Here is a 16750-nt window from a genome sequence, read left to right on the forward strand (position 1 = left end):
AGTTTCAAAACAATTTGTGTTTTGAAACATGAGACATACTTTGCTGGTGTTCATCAGATATCTCAATTGAGGGAACATGTGCAATGGTGCTGCTCGGTTGTCTCCCAGTTTCAGAAAGCCATTGCCTGACATCGTCGATAAATCTATTATTGTATTTCAGTGTCTTGGCAAACCATACATTTAGTTTTTCCTGTTCGTCTGCAGGAAGAAGAGGAATTACAGACTTGTCGAACAGGATGGTTTCTTTAACCTGTTGAATTAAATGTTCAAATTGAGTTTGTATTTGTGAGGCGTTGTCATCCCTTTGCATGAGATCCTTCATTGTTTTAATCACACTTTTCATTTTGTGAACCTTTGATTGACATTCCTTTTGAAGCTTTTCCATTTTATTTGCCAAAGGCTTGGTAGTGAGTATCGACTCTCTCTTTTGTTCATCCATTTTTGCCACATTGACATCTGAATTTGATCCACTTATTGACATATCCTTTGAATGTTTTAATGAATGAACAACAAATGCTCCAATCCACACAACCTCTAGCGGCACAAACCAACACACGCAAGCAACAAGTCAGTCCCCAATGGACACGCAGCAGTAACTTATTCACACTGTGTTCTAACAAACATTTACACAGCATGAATGAAGAAGTTACATTCCGCTCGCTCCTGCTGCTGTGTGGATTGTCAGTCTTTCTTTATCCTCCCGGCAGTACGCTGAAGTTTCCTTAAGCCGCTCTCCAATACAGCGGCCAACACGGCGTTTCAAATGTTTCCTTTGAATTCCACAGCGTCACAGATTGATCCTAGGAATCTCCGGTGTTACCGATTTCCGTAGATCCACACTGTGGTACAAGTTTTTTTTTGTTGACTTAATATTGCGGCAGTAATCGTTAAACAAAGTGCCGCGAGGGACTAAACAAGAGAAAAAACACTGTGGACGCGCAAAAACTCAGTCTTTCCAAAAGTATGCGTTTGACCTTTTATTTCCAAAGTAAAAATGCAATATTCCATATCCATATGCGTATATCCTTGTATGCGTGCGTGCGGTCAACAAAAAATGTCCTTCTCTAGCTCACTCCCCCATCTATTACAAAGTGCGCAGGTAAAAGCAACCGGATATAAGCACAAACGTCACCACACAAATTCAATGACACGCCCACCACCTATAGTGACTCAAAAAACATGTATCGTAACAAACACAGAAATGGCTTCATATGTGGCTCCTACACTGCCCATAAACAAGAAGTCCAGTCTTTTTTTTAATACAAATCTTAGGTCTAGGCTTAGAATTCCCAAGTCAAGTCGAAACTCACTCTTCGACATGGACCCTTTGATTCAAACCTTAGGTGTGTGATCTGATGTTACATCTAAGGGCTGTTTCATATTACTTTAAGGATCATCCCTTTGTAGCAAACATGGACGTGTGCAGAGTGAAGGGAATTTGGACTGAGGATGGAGATGACAGCGGTGGGTTAAGATCGTGAAAGATCTGTCGTGAGCTGTCATGACCCTAACAGGCAGGCGTTGGCACATTTCCGCCAACAACCAGACAGGGTCCGAGTGCCTTTTCAGAATAAATGACCTGGCATGTCTGTGAAGAGGAGAGAAAAGTGAGTCATGTCTGTATCTTAGATCAATCACCATTACACAAAAGTAACATTTTCAGCCTTGATCAGAAGCAGATTCATGTTGGGATCTACCATATCATCACGATCCAAAGCTGTTATCTTTAACCAGCATCGTGTATCCAAGCTGCCTACAAGAAAACAGTGAGCCATCTATGATCAGCACTATGTCGTGGAATGTCCATTTCCTCTGTTTATCCTCTCATGAGTAACCCATCCTCCTTTAGTTAATAAAGCTTGTTTGTGCAGTGACTCACACTCTATTTCGGTCTCCTGCTGCTCTCAACCTGATTTCTGCTGTTCCAGTGACCATCTGAAAAACCAACATCAGCTTTTGTAAAGCTGCCACCATGTGTTTACTGCACATCGGTTACCCATGGTGAGGCTTTGATCTTCAAACCAGCAGGAGCAAGCACAAAATAATCAAAGGAAACATGTTTTTGTTGTTGTTTCAGCATGGAAAGCACCACAGATGGGGAATAAAATCCCTTTTTTATTGTTTCATCTCCACCAAGTGTTCCAAGTAGACTAAGAATACTCACACGCAACGCAAATGCAGCAATCTGTCACCTCTCTTTTTATTCTCACACCTCCAGACTCCGATGAACCAGGCATCCACACGCTCCCACTGTATTTTCACCATGCACTTGTGCAGACGCGAGCCGGGCTCGGCCACCTTGCGACGCTCCAAGCTCCACCTGGTGGACTTGGCCGGATCAGATAGAGTGAGCAAGACTGGCCTGAGCGGGCAGCTGCTCACTGAGGCCAAGTACATCAACCTCTCCCTCCACTACTTAGAGCAGGTAGCCACTTCTGAAATGTTCTGATTTGTATTTTAAAAGTACATATTCTATATTAATATTAAAATGTATTTTACTTGCTTCCTTACAACTCTGATTATTCTGCTCTTGTTCACTTTCCTGTTCTTCAGGTGATCATTGCTTTGTCAGAGAAGAACCGCTCCCATATTCCCTACAGGAACTCCATGCTGACCTCCGTGCTGAGGGACAGCCTCGGGGGCAACTGCATGACTACCATGATCGCTACCATGGCAGTAGACAGGAGGAATCTAGATGTAAGGAGGGTCTGCATACAGTAAAGTCATGTTTAGGCAAAATTGTAGGATGCCCATGTCTACACTGTATTCCAAACATACTTATAAAACGTAATCTGCATAAAGCACAGTATAATTATAGTTTTCGGTATTTATAAATATGTATCATGCTTAATAAGTAAGGGATAATGTCAAGTATGTAAAGTGGACCTATCATGCAAAATGCACTTTTGTACGTCTTTTACACATGAATATGTGTCCCTGTTGTGTCAGGAAACTCACCAAGTGTCAGAAAACACAACCCTCTCTCTTTTCCTCCATACCCAAATCTCTAAAAACGGGGCTGCAACGGATCTGATACAGACTGATACAGATTTGAAAATTCTCTGACGTCAGGAACGAGGAGCTCCGCCTACTGTATATGGGCAACTCTCCACCTATCAGGAGGAGACAGCCACGGCCATTGCCGTTCGAAAGCGCTGGAGACGCTGTAGTACATATGCCAGGCCTGTAGGTGGCGCTGTAGTCTGCCACAAAAGCAGCGAAGAAGACTTCTCACAGATTCAGCCCTTGCAAAATCAGGGCTAAAAAAGAGCAAATGGAGCGAAATGAGGCATGGCTAAAATGCATGATCTGTTTGGTATTTTGAAAAAAATACTTCGCAGACATGTTTTATATAGGTATGGCCCTACAATATATTATTCAAATATAGCATGATAGGTTCACTTTAAATAAGCCCTGTAAACACACATTATATATAAGAGTGATTATAAGGTATTGTGCAAAGTTTATAATATGCTGCACCAATTGTAATAAGCAGTGAATGACCAGCAATAATACAGGATATCATTACGTTTATAATACATGGGCATCATAGAAAGTGTTACTGAACATTTTGCCAAAATAGTGAGGAGAAACAAGGTTTCTGAAAGTAAAAAACATATACTGTAGGCCATTTGGTCTTCTAGCTTTGTCTGTAATGCTTTCAGATAACCCAAGGTAAAATAAATATTAAGAACATTGTTGTCCTCGTTGTTGAGTCCTCGCTTGAGTAAATGTTTCAAATAATTACTACATTGAGTAGAAGTTCAATTCTTTCCTAAGGCAGACAAACAACATTCAAACATCTTTTTGAAACTTAATTTCTTCAGGAGTCCATCTCCACGTGTCGCTTTGCTCAGCGTGTGGCTCTCATCAAGAACGAGGCCATCCTGAATGAAGAGCTGGATCCTGCCCTGGTGAGACACACACACACTCACAGCACTTCACCAGTCACTACAACCACCATTCAGCCACAGAAGCATGACTTCATGTGCTCTGTCATTACGGCCTCATATCTTCCAGACCTTAAATTGATCAGCAAATGAGTTGCAGTGAGAATAAAGCGTCTGAATGTAACCCAGTTTCCAATACAAAATGAGTTTTTCCAGTGTCTCACACACACAGTAATACTGAAAGAAACAGTTTTCCACCTGCAACATGTGGACGCCTGTCCATCTTCTATTATTTAGACTGCTCACAGGTCCTGTTTGCATTCCCTCTCTGCCTTGTTTACATGCCTCCACTTCTGTTATGGCATATTTTATACCAATACCTTACAGCCTCTTGAGAAAGCCTCCAGCTTGTAACTGGTGTGTATACAGTATATGTCTTTACACACATTCATGCAAGGAAGCATGCATTGCACGCATTCCTTGCCAGATGTTGTCAATCTGAGGACATCGTTTTTAAAAAAAAAAAATTGTAAATATCATAACCCCTGACAAGATTCATGGCTAAACTACTGACCTGATTTACATTAAACTTTTTGGAAGGGGGTATCATGGGCCAAGAAAGAACCCAATAATTCATAGCTTTCTTCAGTAGCTATAAAGTCTGAATACATTTCTATTTGATGTTATATATTAGGCAATTAATTGATGTAACATATGAGGCCTCTTCATTGTTATATAAACCCTACACAAATGTCCAAATCTACCTTATATTACACTCTGATATACATTATATAAGGAGTTATTGGAAATCAGCAGATTGCCAGAGAAGCGTATGCAGGTTAACCCTCCTTCGCTTTCTCCTTTTACAGTACTTGTCACACCTTCCCCCATTGTAGTGCGCCAGGAAGCAGATCTGGTAGTTGTTGTAATAGCCCCACGGGGGATATATAGTAGTAAGTCATCACAGCCATATCCGCTTCCTCCCCTCCCACCCAGATCTGCCTGAGGATCAACTGCTACTGTATTACTGTTAGTGAGACTTGGCTGGCCACTTGCAAACCCTGCAGATGTATTTTTAAGAGAGTCTGCGGCCGGCGCAGTAATTGTGACAGTGTCTGGCTGCTCCCGGCACAGTTTCAACGCCATGCAAACCCAAAACTCTGCAGGCAAACTTCTCGTCTCCGTTTGGTGTGTTTCTCCTTTAGTCCGTTTCTCCCGTCTCTCTGTCTCTCCCTCTATCTGTCCCCCTGGTTTACTGAGAAAAAAAAGTTAAGCAAGCAGGGCAGTTTGCAGATTAGAATGATGTCATTTATCGTGGTTTGGGGTGACACTCAGACTCTCGTTTTGGCCTGGCCCCCGTCTGAAGGCACACTGTCTGTTGGCCCTGCCGGCTGTGGTAATTGATTTGAAACCTGGAGTTTGCCTTTTTCACAATCTGGCAGTGAGAGTTTGGTACATGGTTCAGACCACATGCTGCCCTAATGGTCCTGTGCTGTAGCCGGCAGGCTACACAATGCACTTTGTCAAATTTAAGAACAGCAGGAAACCAGACAGACCCGACAAAACATTGAACACGTCTCTGAGGGAAAAGGGAAAGAATGAGGTGTTGAAAGTGACCCGTGATCATAATGAAGTCAGCCATGGTGACCACGCCATATAAGGTCTGCTCTGTGGGTCTTACGGTTGCCTTCAGACTGCAGGCAAAAGGCGCCTCACCCGGATTCCTTTGAATATGTGAACGTATATTTTGCACATGTGAACCTATTTCAACAGTAGGAGAAGCACAAATAGCATGGAATCAGTATTGTTCAATTCTCCTTTGTGATGATATATTTTTGACTTAATTCTGCTCTCGTTTGAGTTACTGGTATAGAAATATCAAGATAGATGGCATGGAGGTAGTGTTATTGTGTATATATAGCTAGTTTCCATAGTTAGTATATATAAGTATTATTAAAGGGGCCCAGTCATGCTTTTGAGGGTTTTCCCTCTCTTTTGTAGTGTGTTTATAAAGGTGTTATGTAAATGGTCTGCAAAGGCTTAAATCTCAAAGTTACCTCCAGAGGGAGTTATCAGGCTGATCCTGCTATGCAGTAAGAATTATTTAATTTCATATTCATCAATTCAATTAAATATAAAGCTACTGGATCTTCTATAAAGCGTCCACCTTTTCCTGATTTTAAGTGTGCACTTAAAACTTGAGCATTGCATGAAGGAGGTGCTAAGCTTGAGTTGAGCGGAATCACCATCAAGATCATTCTTAAACGGTCAACAAAGTTGACCTTAAGGTGTTGTTATGCAGCTTAGGGTTATAGGAGGCTGGGCGACCCTCCTGAACCTCGACTCTCCTCATTCTCAAAGATACACAAGTCTCGCTTGAGAAGACAGCTCTGATTAGCACATACCTGTGAGTCAAACAGAATCCTGCTTATAGCCCACCAGAGAGACATGTTTGTGAAGAGGGTGTGAACATTCCTGCGGGGGGTTGCTCTCCGCAGGTCCTCGTCCAATAGCCCGGACTTCTTTAAGACAGAAGAGAGTTTGTAAGTGCAGCGGTGTGACTCAGTACAGTGCTCTTTGCCTTAAATGCCTTAATGGGGCCATGCATGGAATGCAGCCTTGCCCCTGTTTATGTGCAGTGGTAGACTATGACTCCTCTTCATTCATAAAAAAGGCCACATTATAGCAGCATGTGTGTGAGTGGCAGACTATATTATAAATGCATCTAAGGTGTAACCTGTGGTTCAACTGTAGTGCTTACCGTTTACTGTGGGTGGTTTGCTGCAGAGGTTGGATAGTAGAAGATGTATAATTGAAGGCAGAGTTTGGATGTTTTGAAGTGGGGTTGTATGAGGTACTTATCCACAAGCAGTATATATCCTACAGTCACTTCCTGTGGCTGGGGGCAGCAGCAACACTTATTTCAGCCAAATAAAAAAAGACTCACCAAAAGGTTTAAGTATGCACTGTATTTAAAATATTTGCAGGATCTCTCTGTATATGTAATAACATTAACATACGTAAGATAACATATAAAGACGATAATACATAAATCAAATGAAAGTACATCAATAGGCAGGTATACAGTTACAAGAAATCAACAAAAGATAATTGCAAATGAACCAAAGCCACACAATGACTACAAATAAACTGACCGATCCATCCATGATTACCCCCCTTTTCTGCAAGGTAAAATTACAGTTTTTTCAAAAGAGTGTCGGGGTTTTGGTAGAGTGGAAACATGGACTTAAGGCTATGCAACTGCAGGGTAAATGCGCTAAACATATTGGAAATATAGCGTTCACACAAACCACTGTTAATATTATGTGCTGGGCCTTTCTTTGAGGTGACAGAATAAGTAGTGGATAACAGTCAATGTAATAAAGTGACTGTGGATAAGTACAACCATATTTAATAACATCCAAATTATCCTTTTTAAGGAAGTACTGTTTTATGTTTCAAACTTCATTGAGTAGCATATTTGGCAGCACATATAAAGCAATACAGATATTCATGTGCTTTTTGCATGCCATCACAGTTATAATAAGCATGTGGAATGATTTCACTGACTTGGTTTCAATTGAATATGAGTCATATTTATTCAGAGTGTATAGCATGCAGTGGTGCTGTGGTACCAGCGTGGGCCGACGCTCCGAAATAGACTGCCCCGTTCCGCTGACCAATGACTGGCGGTCATTTTTTCAGGATACAGCTGGAAGGATTACATCAGGCCCCGGGCTCCAAAGAAGAGATGCAGGGAGCGGCTCTGGTGAGGGATGGTCAGCTATGATGTTAGAAAATACGATACGGGTGGATCTTAGCTGACATTTTGCATTTAGCTAAGTGGCATCTACCCAAAACCACACTGCAGGTCTGTTTCTCCTCCAGAGCATCTCGAGTTGACAATGTCTGACAGTATGACTGGCTTTGACTTTCCAAAAGCCACTTTTTGTGTTTGAGAACTGGCGGGCCTTTGCTGTATTAGATGTCGCAGTCTGACCTTTGCCCCTGATTTATTTTACTAACAACCAAGCTCCCTAGCGACTTTGTGTCAGGAGTCGCCACTTTGTGTTGTATTTGCTGTTTGCCGCTGATACCGCTGATACAGCCCTTCAGTCTGCTTTAGTGTTTCGCAGTGTGGTCAAATCCGGTGGTTATAGTAAAGTGGGATTTATACTGAAGAAAGAAGTGAATCATGTGAGAAAAGGAACAATTGGCACTAGGTGGTTTTAGTGTGTCGTTTTGTGGTGTAATTTTTGCATATTTTTTTATTTAAACTGGTCTGGCTTTCTTTCAAAAACAACAACATTCATTGATTTTGGTCTTGGCCTATTTCCCCACCATCGACATGTGATTTCACCACTTCTGTTAGGATGCAGGGTAGAACGGTCATCCTCTGATTCCTTTTTTCAAGGTATTTGGCCAGTTTGAGGGACAATTTGTCACCTTTTTATGTGAATCTTCAATTAGTGTTAACTGAATGTAGTCCATTCAAGCGATTCATTCCTCAGTGTTCACTATATTGACAGGGAACTTAGTTTTCCTACGGGGGATCCTACCAGGAGTGCCTACATACCAGGATGCGTTTCATCTGCACTGCTGATGTCAAGCCAAAATAAATGAAGCCTACACATGCATGCAGGTAAATATTTAAAAATACAAGGTCTGTAAGGTCTGTAGTCCAAACCAGCAAAAAAACAACGTTGTGGATATTGGATGACAGATTACAGCTTCACTCCTTCTGTTTTTTACTTGCACACAAAGGATCCCATATTCACTTTTGGAAACGTAAAAGGTTTGCAAAACAAGAGGACATAACTCTTTTTGAATGGCATCTAAAGCAACCCCCTTGGCTGAAATAGCAGTCTAAAGTTCTTCCTTGCCTCTTTCTACATCAGTCTTAAGGCGGCTCCGGATGCAAGAGGGACTTCAGATTTTGCAGCAGGAGAACTCCACTTTAAATGTATTAACAGTAGCAGGCACTGAGTAATCCTTCTTTATTGGTCGTGTGTTTATGTATGTATGTGGCCACGTTCATATTTAATCACAGCACCTCAGGTTCAAGTTGATGTACACTGCTAATAACTGCTCAGCATCAATATAAGGGCACATGTCAAGTGAGCTTACCTCTAACCTCTTGCTCCTGTTGTTAAGGAGGAGATTTATGATTGAATTAGTAATGTAGAGGGCTTTCTTTCAAAAGTGTACGGCATCAGCATCATGTGATACATTACTTTAATTTATCTCAATTACTTGTTCAAACAAATAATATAAACCTGGCAGCTCCTGTTTAGGTCAACCAAACACATCTCATTATCAACAGAGCATTAAAAACACAGAAAAAAGCCCAAACAACATTTTTGAAGAAGTTCTATCCCTTAAGAACACCTATTATTATTATTATTAACATCAATTCTTTATTGCTGCGTCTTTACATACGAGCAATGCATTTATGATCTGAACTCGCTAATCCTTGAGGTGCTAGGTAGCTAGACGCCTGCTAATCCCTGCCTAGACTGACATGAGGCTGCTCAGACTGACCTCTGTAGGCATGGAAAAAGAGAAAGAGCGGCATGCTTATCTACAAAGACTAAAGGTTATATGTCAACAACGCCGGGCCCTGACACATCTGTATTTGGTGGATCCTGCTCATCATATCTGGTTCAATGAAAAAGACTGTCAGGTGGAGAAGGCAGTACCTGGGGTGCACAGATTGGAAAACAAATTGCTGTCAGTATAAATCAGTGGAACGATGCTACAAGCTGTTTATGAAAACAATGTCCGGCTCTGTCATATTGTCTCTCCTCTCATCATGATTTTTTTAAATAAAAGACATTCCTGCTGTTTTATTTTTACAAAGATTGCTATCTAAGTACTTATTTAAGAAGCTATGTCTGGACTTGGTGAGATATTTTACTTTTTTAGATATATATGCAGTAACCAGAGCCGGCCAGCGGTTACTAACAGCAACCACTCTGTTGGCTCGGTGCGGATGGCCTTAACTAAACACGCGAGGACAGTCAGCAGCAGCAGCACAGGGTTTTATGTGAACTTTTCTTTTGCCATCGTAGCTTTTTTAATGCTGTTTTTATGTTTTGCTTCCTGTATTTTCTCGCTGGGGCATGCAGTTGTCTGGAATCACTCAAGTTTGTCCTCAAAATGCATCAGCAAGAGGATCATTTTCAGACGGATTGTCTCATCACTTGGCAGCAGCAGAAATCCTCTGTCTGCAGCGCTACTGTGTCTTTGTTTTGTACTGTAGGTGAAAGTATCATGCATCGTGTGTGTATGTGCACACATAGTCGACCTGTAACCGTGCTTTTTGTGGGCTTTTCAGCTAATAGCCCGTCTGAAGAGGGAGATCCAGTCTCTGAAGGAAGAGCTGGCCATGTTAACGGGAGAACAGAGGGACGGGCAGCTGACTGTGGAGGAGATCCAGAGGTTTGTCCCCTCAATCCAAGTTATTATTTTAAAGGTTTTTTATAAAATATGTCAGTAAAAACACAGTAACATAAATCTAACATATTAATAGCAAAGAGATATTAGCCTATTTGTATCCAACAGCAACAACATTTAATTTACATATCATCCTCATTGATGATATTCTTATATGAGCGAGCTAACCTCTCCTAAATCACTGCACTGTGTGGCAGTTGGCTATTATACATTTTGGTGTCGTACTATTGTAAACACTATAAAAAAAGGTCACTAAATGTAATTGTAGGCCCAGTTTATCATGACCAAGAGAACAAGATGGCGAATACAAGCGGCTGAAGCAGTTTTCCTCCGGAGGGTGGCTGGCGTCTCCCTTCGGGGTAAGCTGAGAAGTACAGCCATCCGGGAGGGACTTGGAGTAGAGCCGCTGCTCCTTCGTGTTGAAAGAAGCCAGTTGAGGTGGTTCGGGCACTTGGTATAGATGCCACTCAGCAGCCTCCCTAGGGAGGTGTTCCAGGCACGTCCAGCTGGGAGGAGACCGAGGGGCAGACCCAGGACCAGGTGGAGGGATTATATCTCTTCTCTGACCTTGGAGCACCTTGCAATCCCCCAGTCAGAGCTGGTTGATGGGAAAGGGACGTTTGGGGCCCTCTGCTGGAACTGTTTCTCTGGTAGCCCGACTCCGGATAAGTGGTGGAAAATGGATGGATGGATGGGATGAAGAAAAATGTCCAAGTCTGAGTTAAATAAGACTGCCTGTAAAACTATTTTATGACGCCCATGTCCATAATCTCAGGACAGACATGTACTGCCTCCAGGATGTTGAAGTATACGTCAGACCCAGGGAAGGGAGCAGATGGTCGTTTTTTGGACTCTGATTTGTATTTGTTAAGCTCCAAAAAACCCAGAGATTCTTGAGCAAATATGCTTCAAGATGTATAAGTATTTGGGTTTGCCTAAAGTGCCTACATAACTTATACTGCTGGCTATGCATGAATGCTGAGTTGAAACCTCATTCACTGAGGCTTATCCAGATCTAATGGAGTTTCCCAGGACTGCTCTCTTTAGACTTTAGGCAGAAGGAGCCAGCGACTCAGGCCAGAGTTCAGGACAGAGGTTCTAGCGAGGACTTTGCACACCGCCCCTTCAGCGCTGATGTATTTATTATTTTTATTATTTCCTCTCTGCCCAAGTGATTATCCTCGATTTCCCCCTGTTTGTGGTCAAACTCACACAGGGAATCTTTATAGCTACATTCACTGGACATGCTGACTTTTTTGTAGTCGTTACCTCTCTGTTTTATGCCCTGATTCATCCCCAGTGCCGAGTGATTTCACATATCTTTGCTTATTTTTTGTCACATTTCCAAATGCTCATATATTGTCAGGCATACAGATGGTTTTACCTTTCCAGAAGAATACTCTGCTCCATTCAGTGCTTTGTAAGATTCAGTAATAATCCTCTCCCCATGCAGGCTGAAGTTGTTTCTCTTAATACAGTATTTGTTTGCTCCACATGCTACATGACATTTCACCTCGCACTTTGGAAAACTCATTAAGAAACTCTTAAATTCTGCTGTTTAAAAGATGGATGTTTTTCCTTCTTTCAAAATATTGTACATGGCACTAAAGGGCATTCCCCAGAATCAAACCTAGTATCACAAAACCTCTGATGTCTCGCAGGGCCCTGAAACGAGACCACTACGTTTGTTTGAAGTCCTTTGTCATGTAAACCGAGCGTGTTTCTCCACTGAACATGACAGTGGAAAATGAAAACCGCACGTTGTCGTGCCTACATCGGATCCGTCTGGACGGCTGCCGCGGTCTTTTCCAGCGGCCGGGTCCAGAGCTCAGAGAACCAATGTTTGGACTATCATCCAGTGATAGTTTATCAACAGGGCCGGCCCAGTGGAGCTGAAGCACACGTTTAAGTAAATAGTTTTCTTTGAGCAGACCCACATTTTAAACACTCCTCAGATATAAATATTAACTGTTTGAGTGTGTGATGATTATAACATGAAATGTGGCACTGGTTTGAGGTCATTAGAAGGTGTGTGTGTGTGTGTGTGTGTGTGTGTGTGTGTGTGTGTGTGTGTGTGTGTGTGTGTGTGTGTGTGTGTGTGTGTGTGTGTGTGTGTGTGTGTGTGTGTGTGTGTGTGTGTGTGTGTGTGTGTGTGTGTGTGTGTGTGTGTGTGTGTGTGTGTGTGTGTGTGTGTGTGTGTGTGTGTGTGTGTGGTGTGTGTGTGTGTGTGTGTGTGTGTGTGTGTGTGTGTGTGTGTGTGTGTGTGTGTGTGTGTGTGTGTGTGTGTGTGTGTGTGTGTGTGTGTGTGTGTGTGTGTGTGTGTGTGTGTGTGTGTGTGTGTGTGTGTGTGTGTGTGTGTGTAGGTTGGAACAGTTAGTCAAGGCCTTTCTGGACGACCCTGATCCAGATGTGATGCTGTCGTTGGGACCAGACATGAGAAAAATCCAGTTCTGTTTCTCCCTGCTGAAGGTAATACTCCTCAGTCTATCCATGTATCCATGTACTGTACAGCATTTGTATGCATGTCTCCCTGTGTCGGTGTCTCTCTTTCCTTCTCTCTGAATCTGCTCAGGAAGCCAGGCCACAGGTAACTCTGATGCATATCAGCGCAGGGTTTTTCCGGAATGATCAATCAAAAACTGTCAACATCTTGTGCTTTTATCCTTATCTGTGTACTGAGTGTCCTTCCGCTCTTTGACACTCTGTGACTGCAAACGCTCAAAGAGGCTTTTATACGGTCCTGTTTTTACCTTTTAGTCACTATTCATCATGACAGTCAATTTGCAATTTACTTTAACTAATAATCAGTTATTTATTTGTGATACCAATGCACATGCATGCTGCTTGACTTCCCTAAATGGGTCCTGATGAGGCAGGATAACAGTCAAGAAAACTCTCCAATCAAAAAGGTACCTGACAGTCTGTATGCCTTCATGTGTACTCTTTTTGGTTTGTTGGTGTGAAAGCTCCCAAAGTGTTCGTGCTTGAGGTCCATTGGTACTGTAGGAGGGAATGGATAGAGTCAATTGACCAATCCCTTCCTCCAAACAGCTCCCTCTAGTGTCCTCCGCCTGAAAAGGCCTTAGTTTTCATTGAGTAAAATGTCCTCTCTTGATACATGTGATTTTTGTTACTGTAGATTTTTACTCTATCATCATAAAGCAAAAGTAGAATAGTTTCACTGATCATGATCATCATGATATTTAACGTAGGTCCAACTATAAGCTAACTTCAAATGCTTTATTCTTAAGGCTACCGCTAGACGTAGGCAATATTTTGCAATCCACTGATGCACAATTATTTTCAGTGCTGTTGATTTTCCCACGGCCTGACTTAGTCTAGAGTCGAGACACTTGGTGTTTTTCAGTTGTTTGCCATCTAGTTAGAGGCAAGGTGTAACGTGACATGCAAACGTTAACTAGCTCTTAAGATATGTCACAACAGCTAAAAAAACAAACCAACACAGACCTACAAACAAAATGATGGTCTGAAGTTTTTGTTTTGTTGCGTCCTCCGTGCAGAATTTCTGTTATAAAATTGAGTGCAGAAAAATGCTGCCTACAGTATTAGTCATAAACAGAAAATGAACCAGCAGTAACTCATGAGTTATAAACTTTGATCCGAGCAAATGATTAAGCCAACATATAAAACCTTTTCGGGTTCTGAATAAAAAAAACACACACTTTCTGATATTGTATAAGTCAAAAATATCAAATTAACTCATTAATCAAAAATTTAAAAGCACTAATATTTGCTGAAAGTAAGCTCATGTATTAACCTGTTGAATGGGTCAGTAAACATATGATTCCATCATTATAAAACACATATATGTATGTATATATATATATATATATACAGTGGGGCAAAAAAGTATTTAGTCAGCCACCAATTGTGCAAGTTCTCCCACTTAAAAAGATGAGAGAGGCCTGTAATTTTCATCCTAGGTACACTTCAACTATGAGAGACAGAATGGGGGGAAAGAATCCAGGAAATCCCATTGTAGGATTTTTAATGAATTAATTGGTAAATTCCTCGGTAAAATAAGTATTTGGTCACCTACAAACAAACAAGATTGCTGGCTCTCACAGACCTGTAACTGCTTCTTTAAGAGCCTCCTCTGTCCTCCACTCGTTAACTGTATTAATGGCACCTGTTTGAACTCGTTATCAGTATAAAAGACACCTGTCCACAACCTCAAACAGTCACACTCCAAACTCCACTATGGCCAACACCAAAGAGCTGTCAAAGGACACCAGAAAAGAATTGTAGACCTGCGCCAGGCTGGGAAGACTGAATCTGCAGCTTGGTGTGAAGAAATCAACTGTGGGAGCAATTATTGGAAAATGGAAGACATACAAGACCACTGATAATCTCCCTCGATCTGGGGCTCCACGCAAGATCTCACCCCGTGGGGTCAAAATGATCACAAGAACGGTGAGCAAAAATCCCAGAACCACACGGGGGGACCTAGTCAATGACCTGCAGAGAGCTGGGACCAAAGTAACAAAGGCTACCATCAGTAACACACTACGCCGCCAGGGACTCAAATCCTGCAGTGCCAGACGTGTCCCCCTGCTTAAGCCAGTACATGTCCAGGCCCATCTGAAGTCTGCTAGAGAGCATTTAGATGATCCAGAAGAGGATTGGGAGAATGTCATATGGTCAGATGAAACCAAAATAGAACTTTTTGGTAAAAACTCAACTTGACGTGTTTGGAGGAGAAAGAATGCTGAGTTGCATTCAAAGAACACCATACCTACTGTGAAACATGGGGGTGGAATCATCATGCTTTGGGGCTGTTTTTCTGCAAAGGGACCAGGACGACTGATCCGTGTAAAGGAAAGAATGAATGGGGCCATGTATCGTGAGATTTTGAGAGACAACCTCCTTCCATCAGCAAGGGCATTGAAGATGAAACGTGACGTGGGTCTTTCAGCATGACAATGATCCCAAACACACCGCCCGGGCAACAAAGGAGTGGCTTCGTAAGAAGCATTTCAAGGTCCTGGAGTGGCCTAGCCAGTCTCCAGATCTCAACCCCATCGAAAATCTTTGGAGGGAGTTGAAAGTCCGTGTTGCCCAGCGACAGCCCCAAAACATCACTGCTCTAGAGGAGATCTGCATGGAGGAATGGGCCAAAATACCAGCAACAGTGTGTGAAAACCTTGTGAAGACTTACAGAAAACGTTTGACCTCTGTCATTGCCAACAAAGGGTATATAACAAAGTATTGAGATTAACTTTTGTTATTAACCAAATACTTATTTTCCACCATAATTTGCAAATAAATTGTGATTTTCTGGATTATTTTTTTTCTCATTTTGTCTCTCATAGTTGAGGTATACCTAGGATGAAAAGTACAGGCCTCTCATCTTTTTAAGTGGGAGAACTTGCACATGGAACTTTTATTTCAGGTCATTGTAAATGTTGTATCCTCTATGTTTTATTTGGGAACTGGATGACTTCTTTGAAATGAATGTCATATTTGTTTTGTGGACTCAGGGCATCATTTTGGTTTTGGCTGGGTGCCTGATCCACCGACTATTTGTCATGCAGACTGCAGTGGAAATACTTCCCAATAGCATGTCGCCTGCCAAATGTTTGCAGAAAACATCAATTATTAAAGTTTTTGTTTTGTAGAAAGTCAGATGGATTATAGACGGTGCTCAACATTTCTAAGACTGCAACCCACTGCTGCTAAAGGAGCATAGGGGAAACACTGCAGGGCTCACACTGTTCCTGCACTCCGCTGGTTGTAGTTCGAGCAGCGGACCAGAAGCAGTTCCAGATCCCACTTGAATGACTGTTTATCTCTCCTTCACTTTGTTATGATCCGCACGCTCTATCTCCCGTTCAGTTTACATTCTTCTGAGCATCACCCCGTCACACTTCACTGAGGAACTTGGATCTGCTTTGAATTGATTCCTTTCTTCTTTGTTCTCAACACTGGCTCCCTCTCACACGCTCCGCTTGTCTTTGTTTCAGGGTGAGGTTCAGAGGCTGTGCATATCGGCAGTGTGATCTCAAGCACTGTGAGTTTAGGTGTGCAGCTCAACCTCTGTGTTTTAGCACTTAAAATGAATGTGAAAATGAATAACAGTAGAAAATAAAAAAACTTAAATATACAATAAAAATATCTATAAAAATAAATACATGTTGACAGTCTACAGATTCATTTATTTCACTATCAACTATACGCTATGAAGGGCCAGTTACTGCTAACAACATTTTAAAGTATGATATAAAAGAATAAGGATAATTAAAATACCTTTATCTGAAAATACTCCAAGACAAGTAAAAGTCCTGAATTAAAATTGTTACTTGAGTAGAAATATAGAAGTATTGACAGTAATAACTTAAAGTGTCAAAAGTAAAAGCACTCAATATGCAAAATGGCTCTATTAA

At 41.8% G+C, this 16750-nt stretch overlaps 1 protein-coding gene across 8 annotated transcripts in view; it reads left to right on the forward strand.

Moving 5' to 3' along the window:
• Positions 1-16750, forward strand: part of kif6 (kinesin family member 6) — an 87241-nt gene that overhangs the window by 25765 nt on the left and 44726 nt on the right. For all 8 annotated transcript variants that reach the window (XR_004569551.1, XR_004569553.1, XR_004569554.1 and 5 more), the window contains exons 7-11: positions 2219-2425; positions 2554-2697; positions 3828-3914; positions 10228-10331; positions 12710-12815. Coding sequence is in view for 2 of the 8 variants with exons in the window: in XM_034222178.1 (XP_034078069.1) it covers positions 2219-2425; positions 2554-2697; positions 3828-3914; positions 10228-10331; positions 12710-12815 (648 nt within the window). In the remaining 6 variants the exon portion in view is untranslated. The remainder of the gene's footprint in view (positions 1-2218; positions 2426-2553; positions 2698-3827; positions 3915-10227; positions 10332-12709; positions 12816-16750) is intronic.

The sequence above is a fragment of the Gymnodraco acuticeps genome, unplaced genomic scaffold (assembly GCF_902827175.1).
Source record: "Gymnodraco acuticeps unplaced genomic scaffold, fGymAcu1.1, whole genome shotgun sequence".
NCBI lineage: Eukaryota > Metazoa > Chordata > Actinopteri > Perciformes > Bathydraconidae > Gymnodraco > Gymnodraco acuticeps.